The following is a 16,017-nucleotide window of genomic DNA, read 5'->3' as shown; positions in this document are numbered from 1 at the left end:
GAAGCCGGGCCATTCTCGCGAGGCCGGGCGGAGCGGAGCCGGCAGGGCCTGTACACCGTGGAGGTCGTTGGTGTCACTTGCCTCCGCCAGCTCCTTTGCCTGCCGGTCCGCGCCCCTCCCGCTACAGCCATGCTGTCCGCCCTCACCCGCCCTGCCGGCGCCGCTCTCCGCCGCAGCTTCAGCACCTCAGCCCAGGTAGGCCCGATGAGGGGCTGCCTGCAGGCGGGGGTCCCCTGCCTGGGCCACGTGGGTTCTGGGCTCGCGAGCAGCCCTGATCCCCGGGGCCGCCCTAGATCGCAGGGCGGCCCGGTACCGACCCGCGGCTGTGGCGCCCTGGGCCGGCCCGGTTACTGTGCGGGAAGTGCCAAAAGAAAGCCCGGGAGAAAGTGGTGGGGGGAGTCCCCCAGCTCGTCCTCCGGACCCCAGGAGGACCTGTTCTTGCCCTGCATTCCTTCAGGGTTGAGAAGCCCGGGCTGCAGGGCCGAAAGTAATTTATGCTTGTATGCAACTTTCTATAGTACTAACCTTGTTCTTTCTGTAGCATCCGTACACATAACGTGTAATTATTAACTCCATAGTACAAAATGAGATACCGAGGGTAGGGAACTGGTCCAAGGTTGTTACACAGTCATTTAGCCAGAGGATTAAAAGCAGCTCTTCCGCTCACCGTCAGTGGCTTTTGAACTACCAAGCTTCCTTTTAAGAACCTAAACACGCTGCTTCCTCTTAAGGACTCTTTTGAAGGATCCTTCCTGCTGTGGGCGGACTGGGCCTGACCCCAGGTGTGGTGACTGTGCAACACTTGGCCTGGGAGTACTTAACCTAAGCTATTTTTAGGCATCTTCTAGGATGGTGGTTCTCAAACTGGTGTGTGTCAGAATCACCTGAAAGCTAATGCAGACCAGACCCAGGTTCATTGAAGGGAGGGTAGTACCTACACCTTTGTATGTTTATCAGGTGTCCCAGGTGATTCCAATATAACCAAAGTTTGAGAACCCAGGAGATGCCCACATTGGCTCTTAAGCACTGCATCCAAAAGGGAGGTGATTAGTAAAGGAGATTCCAAATTTCTGCTTTAGCTTCTGTCCTTCAGGTCAGTTTCTTGTGTATTCAGTTCATTTGAAAATAAGTACACAATAATAGCATTGAGTATCCATGCTTGCCAAGATCTGTGCTGCGTGCTGCAGGAGATAAGATGTCTAAGAAGTGGCACTTGAGATAGGCTCAAAAGGAGTAAACTTAGGACAGATGCTGAAGATTGATGCTGAGGAGTGGGGGGAAGGGAACTGATCACAGGTAACACCGTGGGATTTGCCGACAGATGGTCTGATAAAGGGTTCCAGACGGAGGACACCAAGACTTCAGGCTTTGACATTGCTGATTGCTGAGATGGGAAAGACTGCTGGCAGAGAGTGGATTTGGACAGGGGGAGGCTATCAGGAGCTCAGTTTGAAGTGTTGAGTTTAAAATGCGTATTGGAGGGGCACCTGGGTAGCTCAGCTGGTTGAGCATCGACTCTTGATTTTGGCCCAGGTCATGGTCCCAGAGTCATGGGATTGAGCCCCGCATCAGGCTCCGTGCTGAACATGTCTCTCCCTCTGCCTCCTCCCCCACTTGCACTCTTTCTCTCTAAAAAATTAAAATAAAATGCATATGGACATAGAAGTGGCAGTATTGATGAAGGCATTAGAGTAAGTCAGAAAGATGAGCTTGAGCAAAGTAGGTAACATTGGTCTAGAGACTTTGGATCCTCTGTCCTTAACAGTAAAAGTGAATCAAGTGCACAGCCTCAATATATTTATTTCTCCATGTGTGTACTCATATATGTGTTACAACACAAGAAAATAGAACTTTAAAAAGAAACTATAGTAAACTTATATCATAAAGCACACTGAGCAGTGTGCTGTTGACCACCACTCCTCAGCGCAGAAAAGGTCAGCAAGTTTGGAGACTGGTCTTTTAGGAAGAGATCACCAGTTAATCTCTGCAGTACCACAGATTCTCATCACATTGTAAAGATTCCGCCACTGAAGGACTGTGTTTTTATACATGTTAACTAAATTAACGAAACCTTGTAATAGACAAACAATGACATCACCTCAACATTGAAAGTAAAAGAAAGAGCGAGGAGGTCATCTTATGTATCATAAGGGAGGAGATTATCTTATGTATCATAAGGGACCGATTCACTTAAGGACCCTGGTGAGGGCATCAGGTCAGTCTGTTTCTTTTTTATTTTATTTTTGAGTAATCTCCATGGGGCTCCATGGTGGATCCACTGCCCTGGTCAGCCTTGGAAGCCGGGCTGAGCAATCTGGGCATGAGGAACTTCAAGGAGATTTTTGAGCAAGGAAGTGAAATGCCCAAAAGTTTAATTTTCTTTTTTTTAATGAAATTTTTTATTATGTTTATTTTGAGAGAGAGACAGAGACAGAGTGTGAGCGGGGGAGGGGCAGAGAGAGAGAGGGAGACAATCCAAAACAGGCTCCAGGCTCCCAGCTGTCAGCACAGAGCCCCATGCAGGGCTCGAACCCACAAGCCGTGAGATCATGACCTGAGCCGAAGTCAGATGCTTTACTGACTAAGCCACCCAGGTACCCCTCAAAAGTTTAATTTTCTGAAGAATGGTTGAAGGTGGTGGTGAGGGGCCAAAGATAGACAATGGAACAGGAACAGAAGTCAGGGACAGGTTGGGAAGGTGTTTGAGATGCCAAGTCCTTCCTGTCTTAACTGGCGGAAGGGAAGGCAGGATAAGAGAAGAGGCAGGAAATGCTTCTAAGGGTTTGGATTTGGGAGAACACAGGTACTATTTGGGAACAGGGTAGGAGAGATAGCATAAACTTATTTAGACAGTTAGAATGTCTGACAGAGCTGGGAATGTGGGAGTTGGAATTTGAGAGTTCCCAGGATTAGAGACAAGACGTGAGAGTGATAACTGAAGGTCTGGAAGTGGATGACATTGCCAGGCCTTGGGTTCTGGTTGATGTGGCTACTGAAGTCTTCTGGGAAGTCAGGGGTCCCCCTTTACAGTACCAATTTAAAAAACAAAACAAAACTGAGTTTGAATTTTAGTTGTGTATGCTTTTAGGGTTTACCTTTCTTAAGCAGATGGCACATGATGGGCGGTTGGTTGGGCTTGGTTTGGGGTTTAATTTCAGGTTTTGATAACCAAAGTCCATAATTACCAGCATCCGTTGCCGTAGAGATCTGTGTTGATAGTATAAGGACCCTAGATGGCCACATGCAGTGCTTTGGATTTTTGTCTCTGTTTTCTCAGTTTGTCTCCTTCCCTGGCGGCTGCCTGCCTGCCTGCCTGCCAGGAATAATCCCCCTTCTCATTTGTTGGGTTACAGCAGAAACCAGCTCACCGAGGAATTTTGGTTAGGCCTTGAGTGAGCCTTATGGGGAAGGGTACCTTGTGTATAATAAGAGCGAGCTTCAGAGCACTGCTTAGAATAGATCTGTTCTTCTAAGACTTAGTTTTTCTTCTTTTCTTTCTTTCTCTCTCTTTCTTTCTTTCCTTCCTTCCCAAATTGAAGAATCAAATTGCCTGTGTTTGGCTTGTATCCCACTTCATCAATTCCTTTCATAGGAAAGGTTACCAGGAGGCAGTCATTGAATTAGTTACTCAGGATGGCTGGGGTGAGGGTGGCCTTAATTTAAGTCTCACCTGGTCATCATCCTTCACAGACTCCTCTTCCTCCTTTATGCTGGTATTCATGGGGCTCTGTCTCTAGTGCTCCTGTCACTCTGTGTTCTCTTTTGTGCCTTGTCCGTGGCTACCATTAATCCCAGTGCAGATGGATAGGACCTCCAGACCAAGCTTAAAGGCAACGTTGTCTACTTAAGCCAGGAAGCTGTCATCCCAGATTTGTCCCTCTGCCCACCATCTGGATAGAGGGAGAGGGGAGGGAGTAACTGAATCACTTGTAGCTCACCCATCCTTCATGCTTGCCTTTATCCCACCCTTGAATCATGCTTGGACTATTGCAGTAGTCTCCCTGCCTCCATTCTTGAAGATCTACAGTCTGTCTTCCATTCTGCCTCGTAACTTTGTAAAACACAGTTCTGGACATGCTTTTCCCAGCTTTTAAGGCCTTTCAGTGGTCCTCCTTTGCCCAAAAGAACTCGATGCACTCTGCTAGGCCCTTAGCTTTGGCCCTACCTTCTTCCTTCCTCCACGTGTGTCCAGCAATGCTCGAGCCATAGAGGACTGTTTCCCTTCAGTAGGCCATATTCCATACTCCTCCCCCTGGCATCCATCTGGTAAACTCCTACTCGTCCTTCAAAATCCCCCCCAAACAGCTCGTTCTCTTTGTACTGCTGCCTTTCCCGGCATCTACCTGTGTGGCGCTTGTCACACTAGATGCCCCTTACCCCGTTTGCACGTCTTTCAGCTCGCAGGCCTTGTTGTAGTTGGCAAGTCATTCTAGCGTGTGGCAGGTAGGAAGTCCGCATCCCCAAGTACCGTGACAGCCTGCTGGCAGGTGCTTGCATGCATGTGTGTATAGTTTTTAAAACTACAGGCTGCAGGGAAGGCAGCCTGAGTGAGGCTTGTTCCCCTTGCGGAGGGCGTGTGCAGTACGACCCGGACCGTGACAACATCTGTAGACCTAAGTTCCTCATTTTCCTGAGATAAGTTTCTGTGTTTCAAAAGAAAACTGGACCTTTGGACTGGTCGAAATACAATTGTGTCTTCTTTGGCACCATGGCCATAAAGGAGGCCCAGTGTGGTATTTTACAGGCTGTCATGTGAATACTTTTAATGCCGATTCTATATTAAGAGTCCTTTCTCTGTGCCCCTTTACAGAACAATGCTAAAGTAGCCGTGTTAGGGGCTTCTGGAGGAATTGGGCAGCCCCTTTCGCTTCTCCTCAAGAACAGCCCCTTGGTGAGCCGCCTGACCCTCTACGACATTGCTCACACACCCGGAGTGGCTGCAGATCTGAGCCACATCGAGACCAGAGCAGCTGTGAAAGGTACTGGGCACGCTGACCCTGGACTCTGCTTCTCTTCTCCCCGGTAGACCGGGATCCAAGCCGTAGAATAGAATTCTTCGACGAAACTACATCAGAGCCAGGGTTTCCATGTTCATCGTAGAACTGAATTTCACAAGTAATTAATGTCTTTCTGGACTTGAGCCTGTAAAAATTATATAGCAGTATCTTTCAGAAGAAAACAAAGGTGGTCTAATCTTCCCATTTTTAATTTTTTCTAATTTGAAAAGACAGTAGGATCAGGAAGGGGAATTTGGGGGGACTTATATATCCTGGTTATTTTAACTTTTTTTTTTTTTTTAAAGTTTACTTTTGAGAGAGAGAGAGCATGCGAGCGGGGCAGAGGCAGAGAGACAGCGGGACAGAGGATCTAAAGCAGGCTCTGTGCTGACAGCAGAGAGCCCGATATGGGGCTTGAACTCAGAAAACCATGAGATCATGGCCTGAGCCGAAGTCAGAAGTTCAACTGACTGAGCCACCCAGGCGCCCCTTACCTTTACTTTGTAGCAGTATTTATCCATGTTACCAAATTGGTTAAACCATTTTTTTTTTAAGTTTATTCTTAGAGCGAGAATATGTACACACACACACACACACACACACACACACACACACACACACGCATACACATGCACGAGTCGGGGACGGGCAGAGAGAGACTCCCAAGCAGCCTCCACACTCGGTGCAGAACCCAACATGGGGCTCAATCCCACAACCCTGAAGTCATGACCTGAGCCGAAATCAAGAGTGGGATCCTCAATTGACTGAGCCACCCATGTGCCCCTTGGTTAAATCATTTTTAAGGCAATTCTGTAGTTGGTCACTGATTTATTATGCCCGTCCTGTTGGCCTTTGGGCTATTTCCTGTGTTTCTCCACTGGAGACACAAACACAGCTGTGACGAACATCTTCGTCTTCACATCTTGTTTCTTAGGATTCCAAAAGTGGAATCAGGAGGTGTGACTATGTCAAAGATTATACCGTATTATACACCAAATGGCGGTGCATCGCGGTGGCAGTGATCCGTCTCTGCTGACGGTGTATGAAAGTGCCCTGTGTGGTGGTGTTTACAACGCATCCTCCGCTGGTGCAAACAGCTCAGGAGGTCAACTGTCAGAACTTACGTTTTTGTGCCTTCCATAGCCTCAGTTGGTTTGCTCATCCTCTTTCAGGTCTTCTGGAAGGTCCTGCAATAAGGAAAAAGTTCAAATCAAAGCAGATTTTGGTCACTGGAGCAAATTTCCCTTGAAATCTTTGAAAATGGACCTTTTCCCCTACGAGCAAGCAAACTAGACTCAAACGCTTAGAGTCCTGCGTTGTCAGCTCTGTGACTTTCTTTCATGGCGCTCAGTGTGCCTTCTGATCTGACCCCGAGATGGAGCTTTTGTCAGGATGATTGAGGAGGGAGATAAGCAGCTCTTTGACCTGGGGGCTGAGAAGGCCTTTCAGGAGCTGGCGGGTCAGGTGAAGGCAAACAGCGGACTTGGTTTGGTTTGGGGAAAACCTCTAGGGTTGGTCCATTCTGAATGGGTCGGGGGCTGGGCAGTTGGCGGCTAGAGGAAAGTAGCGTGAGAGAGTGCCGGGATTGTCAAACTCATGGGCATTAGTGGCCAGGAAGCACTTCACAGGTGGGCCTTGCACCTGAGGCCTTCAGTCGGCGTCGGACCCGGGTGGGGCTGGCCATCTTCCCCAGCTCTATCCCAAAGATGTGCTCGCCTGCCCAGATCAGAAACGGTGAACTTGCTCTTTCCTGGGGGGATGGTATTTTCTAGGCTACCTCGGACCTGAGCAGCTGCCAGACTGCCTGAAAGGTTGTGATGTGGTGGTTATTCCCGCAGGAGTCCCGAGAAAACCAGGTGTGTGTTTGAAAGCCCTGCCTAGTGTCTCCCTGCGGGTCAGGTGAGGAAGTGGTTTTCCTTTAAACTGGATCAAGTCATTGTTTCCATGGCAGAGAAAAATTCCAAAGGCTCCCCAGTACCTGCGGGATAGAGGGAAATCTCCTCCTTGGCCTGGCAGAAGACTTACACGCGTCTGCTGTGTCTGTCCCCTGCTCAGTCTGGTGCTTCTGTGCCCGCTGTCCGCGTGGAGTGCCCTTTCCTTCACCCGCCCCTCGGGAATTCTCACTGATCCTGGATGATCCTCCTCAGATCCCTCCCTCCCTGGTTCCTCCCCACACTCCACCCCCTCCACCAGCCTCTGTTTGGGCACGTGTCACACTAGCTTGTTTCTCCTACAAAATAGATTTCCTTGGAAGGGGGACCCTGTCTCACCCAGGGTATCTAACAACCGTAACAGAGCACTTGTTACACCTTTGGCAATTCCTTCCGTGCTCTGTGAGCATGTTGAATTGGCTCGTTCTCAGGCATGACACGGGATGATCTGTTCAACACCAATGCCTCCATCGTGGCCACCCTGACCGCTGCCTGCGCCCAGCATTGCCCCGAGGCCATGATCTGCATCATTTCAAACCCGGTAAGTGCCTCTGGCAGGTAGGCCGTGAATACTGTGCCGAAAGCTCAAAATTAGCAAAAGTGTGCAGATATGCTTACAGGGATAAATATCCGGTTAAGGTGCTGCAGGGGACAGATTGGATGAAGTAACTGGGAATTTCAGCCTGGGTTTTCCACCATTTGTGTGCCTTTGGGCAAATCACTTCCCCTCTCTTTGTCTTAGTTTCTCCACCTGAAAAGTCCGTCATTGTTGTTTTAATGTTTGTTTATTTATTTTGAGAGAGCACGTGCACGTGTGCAAGAGGAAGAGGGACAGAGAGAGAGAGAATCCCAGACAGGCTCCGCTGTCCACACAGATGCGGGGCTCGATCCCACAACCCTGAGATCATGACCTGAGCTGAAATCAAGAGTTGGATGCTCAACCGACCGAGCCACCCAGGCGCCCTGGAAAAGTCCATTCTTTAGGCTCCATTCAACCCTGGTGGTTGTGGCCTGTTGACTTCTTTTACTGTATTCTACTCGGGGTTTGCCCTTCCTGGTTCCCTGTCACGCTTGCACAGCCACCCCAGGCCCTGCTCGCGGGTTTTTGTAGGGAGCTTATCCTCTAAACCTGAAAGCACACGTGCTGTCTCCTCCCCGAGAAGACGGCGTGGCCCCCAAGCCTCCCCAGCAGCCCGGGTTGCATTTAACCACAGCCCTCTCCGTGCCTCCCTCCTGGGTGAATCTGGTCTCTGAGGATCGGGTTCTGGGTAGAAGTGCAGCCACAGTGGTGTTGATTGGGGATGTGCCTGCCAATCCACGAGATTGTGCCCCACGAGAGGCTGTGCCTGGTGCCTCTGAGAAGCGGATCTCCACCTGGCTCGCCCTCCTCGGGGCATCCAGTCAGCCATGGAAAGCAGCTGCTGCTGGGAAGCTAACCTGGTGCCTGATAGAAGTCCTGCCGTTTTCTTTCGTTTTTATTACATGTTTTCTATGCACCCGGCAACGTGTCCGCACTTGCTGTATATTAAGTCCTGTAACCCTCACAGCCTCGTGGGGTAGTTGTCTCCTCTGTGTTACGGTGAGGAACCAAGTCCTAGGAGTTGAGGAAGCTTGCCCAGGGTTGCCTCGCAGCGCAGCAGAGCTGGGACTTGACCCCGAGCCCTCGGTCTCTGGCCGTGTGCGATGCCGTCCTGTTTTAGGAATGGCCGTTCAGGTGTCAGCCCCAGCTGGGGAGGACGGTGTCCAGTGGAGCCGTCCTCACCATTTAGGTCGATAGCTGGCAAGGCACGTGCCCATTGGAGCTGTGGGCTCAGAAGCCACTAAGGGTAAACAGCACCTGCCAAGACGAAGGGCTCTTTGTTCACATCAGGGGGAAAAGAGGAAGTTGGCCCACGGTGACCTATTCTGTCTTGAGGGTGACTTGCTTGTAAACAGCGGAGCGGTTTGGCACCTTAGGACTTATTAATGGTCTGGGGAAGAGACTTGTCCTTCGGTCGCATGCCTCTTCTCTCAGAATGCAGGGCAAGTTACGCCACTCTCTCGATCTACTAGGTTAACTCCACCATCCCGATCACGGCGGAAGTTTTCAAGAAGCATGGCGTATACAACCCCAATAAAATCTTCGGGGTGACAACCCTGGACATTGTCAGAGCCAACACTTTTATTGCAGAACTGAAGGTAAGAGCTGCGCCGGATATTTTTCAAGTTATGTTCCTGGCTATCCTTGGCTGACCTGTGGGCATAGGAGACCAGGCACTTAACACGTCACTTGGGACTCCAGAGTCATCAGTGTTCTTGGGGCTTGCCCCTGTTGGGGAGAGTTGCCCTCACGCTTTTTTGGGCAATCCACACAGGCCCATGCAGGTTTGAACCATGGCCAGCTTCAGTCTTGACTCGACTCTGTCTGTCCTCCCTGGTGCCTTATGGGTCCAGGCTTTTCCTGGGTTTCTCGCTGGCTCAGCTGGGTTGTACTCTCCAAGTTCATTGCCTCTGAAAATTAGAACTAACAGGATTTACCTGCTGATTGTTAGACAAATGGTAAAGTTGGCAAACACGAAGAACTAAGGAAGGTTCCGGAAGGCCTGAGGTGTCAGGACTTTCGTTGCTGATCGATAGTTCTGGCTCCCTTCTTGGGTTGCCTCAGCGAGTTCGCATCTGGCCAGTTGCCTGCGGCTCCTTGGGCTGCCAACTGAGCTGCCAGGCCCGTCCTGGGGTGGGTTCGACACGGGCACCAGCTCTGGCATCCTCGGTGCCTCTCGTTGGTCGCTTCCGAGTCTTGGGGTGTGGATCCAGCAGAACCACTTCCTCTGACCTAAAGAAGTGCCCTTCCTGAGCTTCAGGCCGTTTTTTTCTGACTTTGCAGATGAGGGGGACTCTAAAGTAGGAACAGGGGTCATGCGCACGGCCAAGCAAGGAGGGCACACACGACACCGTTGACCTTCGTTGTACCCCCTGCTCCCTGTGCGCCTGGCAGGTTTGCCTCTGAGGCGTGACACCCTGCTTCAGCTCGTGCTGCGGTGCGTCCCTAGCTTCTGCGCTAGGCACGGGTGTCCCAGAGATCCAGAAGATAGGGGAGCCCTTGGGATTCAAGAGACAATATTATCGAGTAACCGGTTCGGCGCGGGCGTGTAGGGCGGTTGTCTGAGTCAGGACCAGCTTTCTGGGTGAGCTTGTGCTCAGCTGAGTCTGACCGAGAACAGGCCAAGAGGGTGGGGTTCGGGCTTCCTGAGGCTCCCAGCCCAGTTTCACGGAAGCCACAGTGCTCATTCCCTTTGGGCTCTCGTGGTGCTACCAGCTCTTGGCCGAAGCACACCATCTCCCCCAGGCCCCAGACCTGCGGCAACACACCGGCTACATGGGGCTGGTTTGGTTACTTAGAATTACATAAAACTAGAAATCCGTGTCCTCGTTGCACTGGCCACATTTCAGATGTGGCTTCTGTGTTCTCGCAGAAAGTTCTGGACGGTGCTGTCGTAGCCAGAGAAGTTCTGTTTGAGGTGGAGGAAGGGGGGGGGTCTTGGCCCCTGGCAGAGACTCTAATGCTTGTCAGGCTTCAGTTCAGTGAATTGCCCTTTACCTCAGGTCTCTGGCATTCTGAGAAAATCCTGAATTGTATCAGGAATGAATGTTGGCCCTTAAACCTCCAGCGTCTGGACCCTCCTCAGTCCCTCGGCCATCTCTTGCCCCCTTTGCCACCTTCTCTTTGCATTTCTGCTGATGTTGTAGGTATTTCTTGTACCCTAGGCCTCTGCTCATTTAGCCTAGAAAACGCTTCCTTTGGCAAAGTCCTCCTGCTGCTTCCCAGATGAAGTTAAGTCACTCCCAAGAAGGCTCTCCCAGGCTAAGGAAGTGCTACCCTTCCGAGGCCGCCCCATGCGGCTGTCTTAGCACATGACAGTGGGACGTCATTTGTGTCTGTCTTATAATCGACAGTGAGTGTCTCAAAAACGGGGGCTCTGTCTGTCCACGCCTGTGTCCCTGGTGACCAGCACACTGCCTTGGCACAGAGGTACCTCCACGTGAGCCCCCTGCTCCGTGAACTTGATCCGGCTGTGTCCCCCTTCCCGGGCAAGGCTGGTTCCTAACTGAGGGCTGCCCTCTTTAACAGCCACGGCATTTGAGAAAAGTGGCATCATTTGGGGACTGCTCACTTCCCTCCCATAACTCCCACCAGATTCCTTTTTTTGACCGTCTTAAGAAATACCTGGTCCACAGATTTGTGGGGGCGTTGTGCCTCCGGTTTAACAAACGAATCAGCCTCTTCTGGCAGGCCCCCACAAAGAACCATGGGGTTTTGACCCCTTACAACTCAGTTTTATTCTGTCCTGATCACAGATTGAGCTGACAGAGTTCTCACCCCCAGGTTTCCTAGAATTGTTTTTGAATTTTGCTCTAGAATGAAGGCAAGGGAATTTGACTTGTTGTCTCTGACACAGTGTAGGGACATGAGTCTGGGCTTGTGCTAGGAGAATGACATTAGCTCTGGGGAAGACGACGGTCATCCTCAGGTTCTGAGAAGATACCAGACTGACGAGGATCACCGGGGGGGGACCCTACATGGAGGCCGTTTTCTGCTCACTGTAAAGGAAGACCCTCGTAGTGACCTCCCCAGATGACGCGTCACTCCGCGCTGCCCCGTTCACACTGCTGCTCCACCATGTGGTGGGGCCGGGGAGGGACTCTAAATACAGCTGGACTCAGTCTTTTGTGGTTTCTTTGTTCTGAGTTCCGTGGGTTTTTCCAGGATCGGTGCTTTAGGTGGATATGACATTTTATACTCAAAGAGCTTTAAAAATTAACAAAGCTTCATACTCTGGTGGCCAGGGTTTGGATCCAGCTCGAGTCAATGTTCCTGTCATTGGTGGCCATGCTGGGAAGACCATCATCCCCCTTATCTCTCAGGTAAGTGCGTCACCTTTGCCAGGAAGCCTTAGGATCACGAACGCCTTTCAGGGGTTCCGCTTTGAGGCACTAAAGACAGACAAAGAACTCAGCATCTTTGTATTTCGAGAGGATTCCTGCTGTGGTTACGGCCCGCCCATTGTCTAGGGGGCTCTCGAGTGGCCTGTGGGACTGCGGTTGGGCTCCGGCAACTCGGGGTCCACACCTGCGGGAGTGAGCGCGGTCAGAAGGTGCTCGCGGCGGCCTGCTCCCAACACGGCGAGACTGCCGTGGGGACCACTGGATTCCCGGGTAGGTCAGAGCAGGCAAAGCTGTTGTGTTTAAAAACGAGTAGAGACCAGGTGAACGCCACCGCGAATGAGGAAAATGAAACCAGTGTCCTGATCCCCGAGTTTAATGCACACGGAAGGACTCAAAATATTTGTGGTGTCCTCACCAGAAGTGCATAACGTTGTAAGAAAAGCATGAGGGAAATCTCCCGTAAAGCTAAATTGAGAGACATTCTACAAAATGAGCAGTCGGTACTCTTGACAAGTGTCCCGGAAGACGGGACCACTAAGGAGTAGACTGAGCTGGGATAACCATCCGCTGGGGTCCTGGATCAGAAAAGGGACAGGAAAGGGACAGCAGTGGGGAAGTGGGTGACCTCTGGGTGGGGCCCGTAGTCAACATATCGATGAAGATTTTCTGTTCCTTAGAATTGCCCCGTGGTTACGTGAGATGCTAACGTTAGGGTAGGCTGGGTGAGGGAAATCTTTGTGCTGTTTTTACGACTCTTCACTAAACCTAAAATTAGTCCAAAATACTAAAAGTTCTTTAAAAATGAGTAGGAACCGGGAGCGCCTGGCTGGCTCAGTCGCTGGAGCCTATGACTCTTAATCTCAGGGTTGTGAGTTCAAGCCCCAGGTTGGGTGTGGAACCCACTTAAAAAAAAAAAATGAGTAGGGACCGCACTACACCTCCCAAAAAGGTGACGTACTTTAAAGCAAAGGTGGTCTTGGTATCCCGTGCAGTGGCGGCGGGGGGGTCCTGCCATGACAGGGGGAGGGGACATGGGGTCTGGGAGTGGCAGCAGCCCCTGCTCACGTGCTCCCTGTGACTTTGGCCTGCAGTGTACTCCCAAGGTGGACCTACCCCAGGACCAGCTGACAGCCGTCACTGGGCGGATCCAGGAGGCCGGCACGGAGGTGGTGAAGGCCAAAGCTGGAGCAGGTAGATTCTTGGGGGACGACCCCCGTGTGGGGTGCTGATGCCAGAGGCCCTCCAGCTCACGGCTGAAGACCGGAAGGGCCCGGGCAGGCAGCGAACCCTTCTCTTAGCTTCAGATGTGTTCACTGGGTGGGCCCGTCCCGCAGCAGAGGGCAGCTCGGCTGTGTGGCATGGAAGGGTGTCTGAGCTTGGCGAAGCCAGTTGTGTGCTATTCGTGAGTTTGTAAAATGAAGAGACGCTGATTGAATTCTTCACCGCTAAAGGGGAAGATGTGGAAGATGTTACTTAGCTGACAGGGCGGCCTCTCCTGGGCTTTACCGTCCCGGTGCTGGCTTGGCTAACCTGCCCGTGCCCTCCTAGGCTCTGCCACCCTGTCTATGGCATACGCCGGAGCCCGGTTTGTCTTCTCCCTCGTGGATGCCATCAACGGAAAGGAAGGAGTTGTCGAATGTTCCTTCGTTAAATCCCAAGAAACAGACTGTCCCTATTTCTCCACACCTTTACTGCTGGGGGTACGTATCCTGGAGGCTGTGTCTTGGGCTCGCGGAAGGAGGCTCATTGTCTATGCTTAAGGTCGGGAGCCCTGGCTGTTTGCTCCATAATTCGGTTTCCCGTTGTGCGGTAACTGTATCCCGGTGCCTGGCCTGTGCTGGGGTTTGGAGGGTGGACGCACATCATAGAATTACGAGCAGGGAGAAACCTCAGGCTGAGGGGGGCTGCGTAGGAACCCGCTGGCACGTGAATCCCTTCCCTGTGGCTCTGCCGGCTGGTCAGCGCAGCTGTCTCAGTGTGTTTCTTTCTTTTTTGTTTTAATTTTTTTTTAATGTTTCTTCTTGAGAAGAACAGAGACAGAGCACGAGCTGGGGAGGGGCAGAGCGAGAATGAAACACAGAATCCGAAGCAGGCTCCAGGCTCTGAGCTGTCAGTACAGAGCCCAATGCGGGGCTCGAACCCACAAGCTGTGAGATCATGACCTGAGCTGAAGTCGGACGCTGAACCGACTGAGCCACCCAGGCGCCCCTCGCTGTGTTTCTTGATGAGACACGTGTTCTATCTCCAGGCGGCCGTGGGCACTTCTGGAGGAAAAGGCTTCCCTTCCCCATCCTGTGTGACGTCGCCCCGTGGCTCATGCTTGTTCGTTCTTGCTCTGACCTCGGGGCGCGCCGAGCCCCGTCCCTCTTCCAGGGAGGCCTGGAGAGCTGGCAGAGCTGTGATATTTTCCAGCTCAGGTGCCCCTGCTCCCTTGCTCTCACCCCTACCGGTTTTCTTCCTGGAATGTGTTGCAGACCCCCTTGGAACCGTGGTGTCTGGGATAGAGCCCCTCTGGCCCCAGTGCTTGGCTTCAGTCAGGCTGTTTTGGAGGCAGCTGTCCGGTCTGATGACCCTCCCCAAGCCTTCAGGGAGCAGAAACCCCTAAGTCTCACTCTGTTTCTGATGTGCGGGTGGCTGCTGACGTCAGGCAGATGTGTGGTTGCCTTCATCTTCTCCCCAGAAAGGAACTGTGTGGTGACATGCCAAGCCACCCAGGGGCCCTTCCCACAGATGCCCTGGTGTCCAAAGATCCCGGAGACAATGGCCCCGGGCCTCGGGGACTCTGTGTGGTGGAGAGACCCACTAAACAGACTAATGCCGTGACCAGTGTGGTGGGGCAGGCCCTGCAGGCCCTGGAGTCAGGGAGGGCTCTCCAGGGAGATGGCCTGGAAGCCTCCCCTGCTCACACAGACACCAGCTCAACCGTGGAGGTGACACGGTGACAGACACCTGTTGTTTTCCTGATGTCACATCGGACCCGGGTGGCTATTACCAACTCGGGGAAAAGACTAGAACCCAAAAGTATGCTCTGTGTTGGGAAGAAAAACATTCGGCGCTGCTAATGACCAAGCACCCTGGGTGCCAAGTCGCCCGCGTGTGTTCTCACCGCCTCCTTTGAGGTGGAGAGTATGCCCGTTTTCTAGATGAGGAAACCGCCTTGGCCAAAGTGCACATGGTGTGAGTGAACGAGTCCAGATCCCAGCCGAGGATCGTCTGCCTGAAGCCCGGGCTCGGGGCAGAGCCGTGAAGTTACATGGCGGGTTTTGCTCAACAGCCTCGTCCACAGAAACCGGCTGTAAAATTTACAGTATTTTTAGCGGTTGTTGTTAATTTCAGAATTGTCCGTTTTTACCACCTCCTCTCTCCTCCAGAAAAAGGGCATCGAGAAGAACCTAGGCATCGGCAAGATCTCTCCTTTCGAAGAGAAGATGATCGCCGAAGCCCTCCCTGAGCTGAAGGCCTCCATCAAGAAAGGAGAAGAGTTCGTGAAGAACATGAAATGAGAGGGCAGTTGGTGAGCGGTCCGCATCCCTAACTTATGAAGGCATCATGTCCCTGTAAAGCCGTCTCACACCCCTTCGTGTTTCAGTCGCGTTACCCACGAGTGTTGTGTTAACGTTGCCGCCCCTTCCAAATCGTGGGTCTGTCTGTGGGTGCCTCAATAAAAGCAGGCTCTGAATTTCTTTATCAAGGTCTCCGTAAACGTGCTTTCTTCCCCCTGCTTCAGAGGGCCTGGCATCACGAATCGGAAGATGTTATTTACATATTAGACTGACGCATGATGGTTTCATCAGTAGCTTCGAGAACATCTAGAATCTTTATCAGTGGCTGTCCCCCCCGCCCCAACCCTGCCCTGCAACAGTGTGTCCCTCAGCTGTGCAAACTGAGGAGGGCTCGGCTCCGATTCCTGAGTCCTTGGAACGCAGCTGTGGCGGGGTGACAGCTGGTGGCACTTGCCCAGCTGCCCTTTTCCATCCCCAGTCCTTCCCACATGGTGGTTTCTGCCTAAGCAGACCGCTCCATCGTCTACGCTGGAGCTGCCTTGGCTGACTTCCGTCTCTCTCTGAACCCCATCGTCCCCTCACCAGGCCCGGGTGTTCAGAGACGGGGACTGCCCCAGGCAGAGTTGTGAGGAAAGTCAGGGCAGGAGCAGAAAAAACCAAAAC

The 16,017-nt window shown here is 52.0% G+C and overlaps 1 protein-coding gene across 1 annotated transcript; it reads left to right on the top strand.

Annotated features, from left to right (window-relative positions):
• Positions 1–17: 17 nt before the first annotated feature.
• On the top strand, positions 18–15,538 carry MDH2 (malate dehydrogenase 2). The gene is made up of 9 exons (XM_042970821.1): positions 18–195; positions 4,811–4,979; positions 6,770–6,853; positions 7,360–7,469; positions 8,981–9,106; positions 11,753–11,830; positions 12,943–13,042; positions 13,400–13,551; positions 15,223–15,538. Exons 1-9 carry the CDS (start codon positions 130–132, stop codon positions 15,352–15,354), a joined length of 1,017 nt encoding a protein of 338 aa, XP_042826755.1. The 5' UTR covers positions 18–129; the 3' UTR covers positions 15,355–15,538.
• Positions 15,539–16,017: the final 479 nt, after the last annotated feature.

The sequence above is a fragment of the Panthera tigris genome, chromosome E3 (genome assembly GCF_018350195.1).
Source record: "Panthera tigris isolate Pti1 chromosome E3, P.tigris_Pti1_mat1.1, whole genome shotgun sequence".
Taxonomy (NCBI): domain Eukaryota; kingdom Metazoa; phylum Chordata; class Mammalia; order Carnivora; family Felidae; genus Panthera; species Panthera tigris.
Note: the sequence above shows the minus strand (reverse complement) of the source record. Positions and strands in the feature narration are given on the sequence as shown.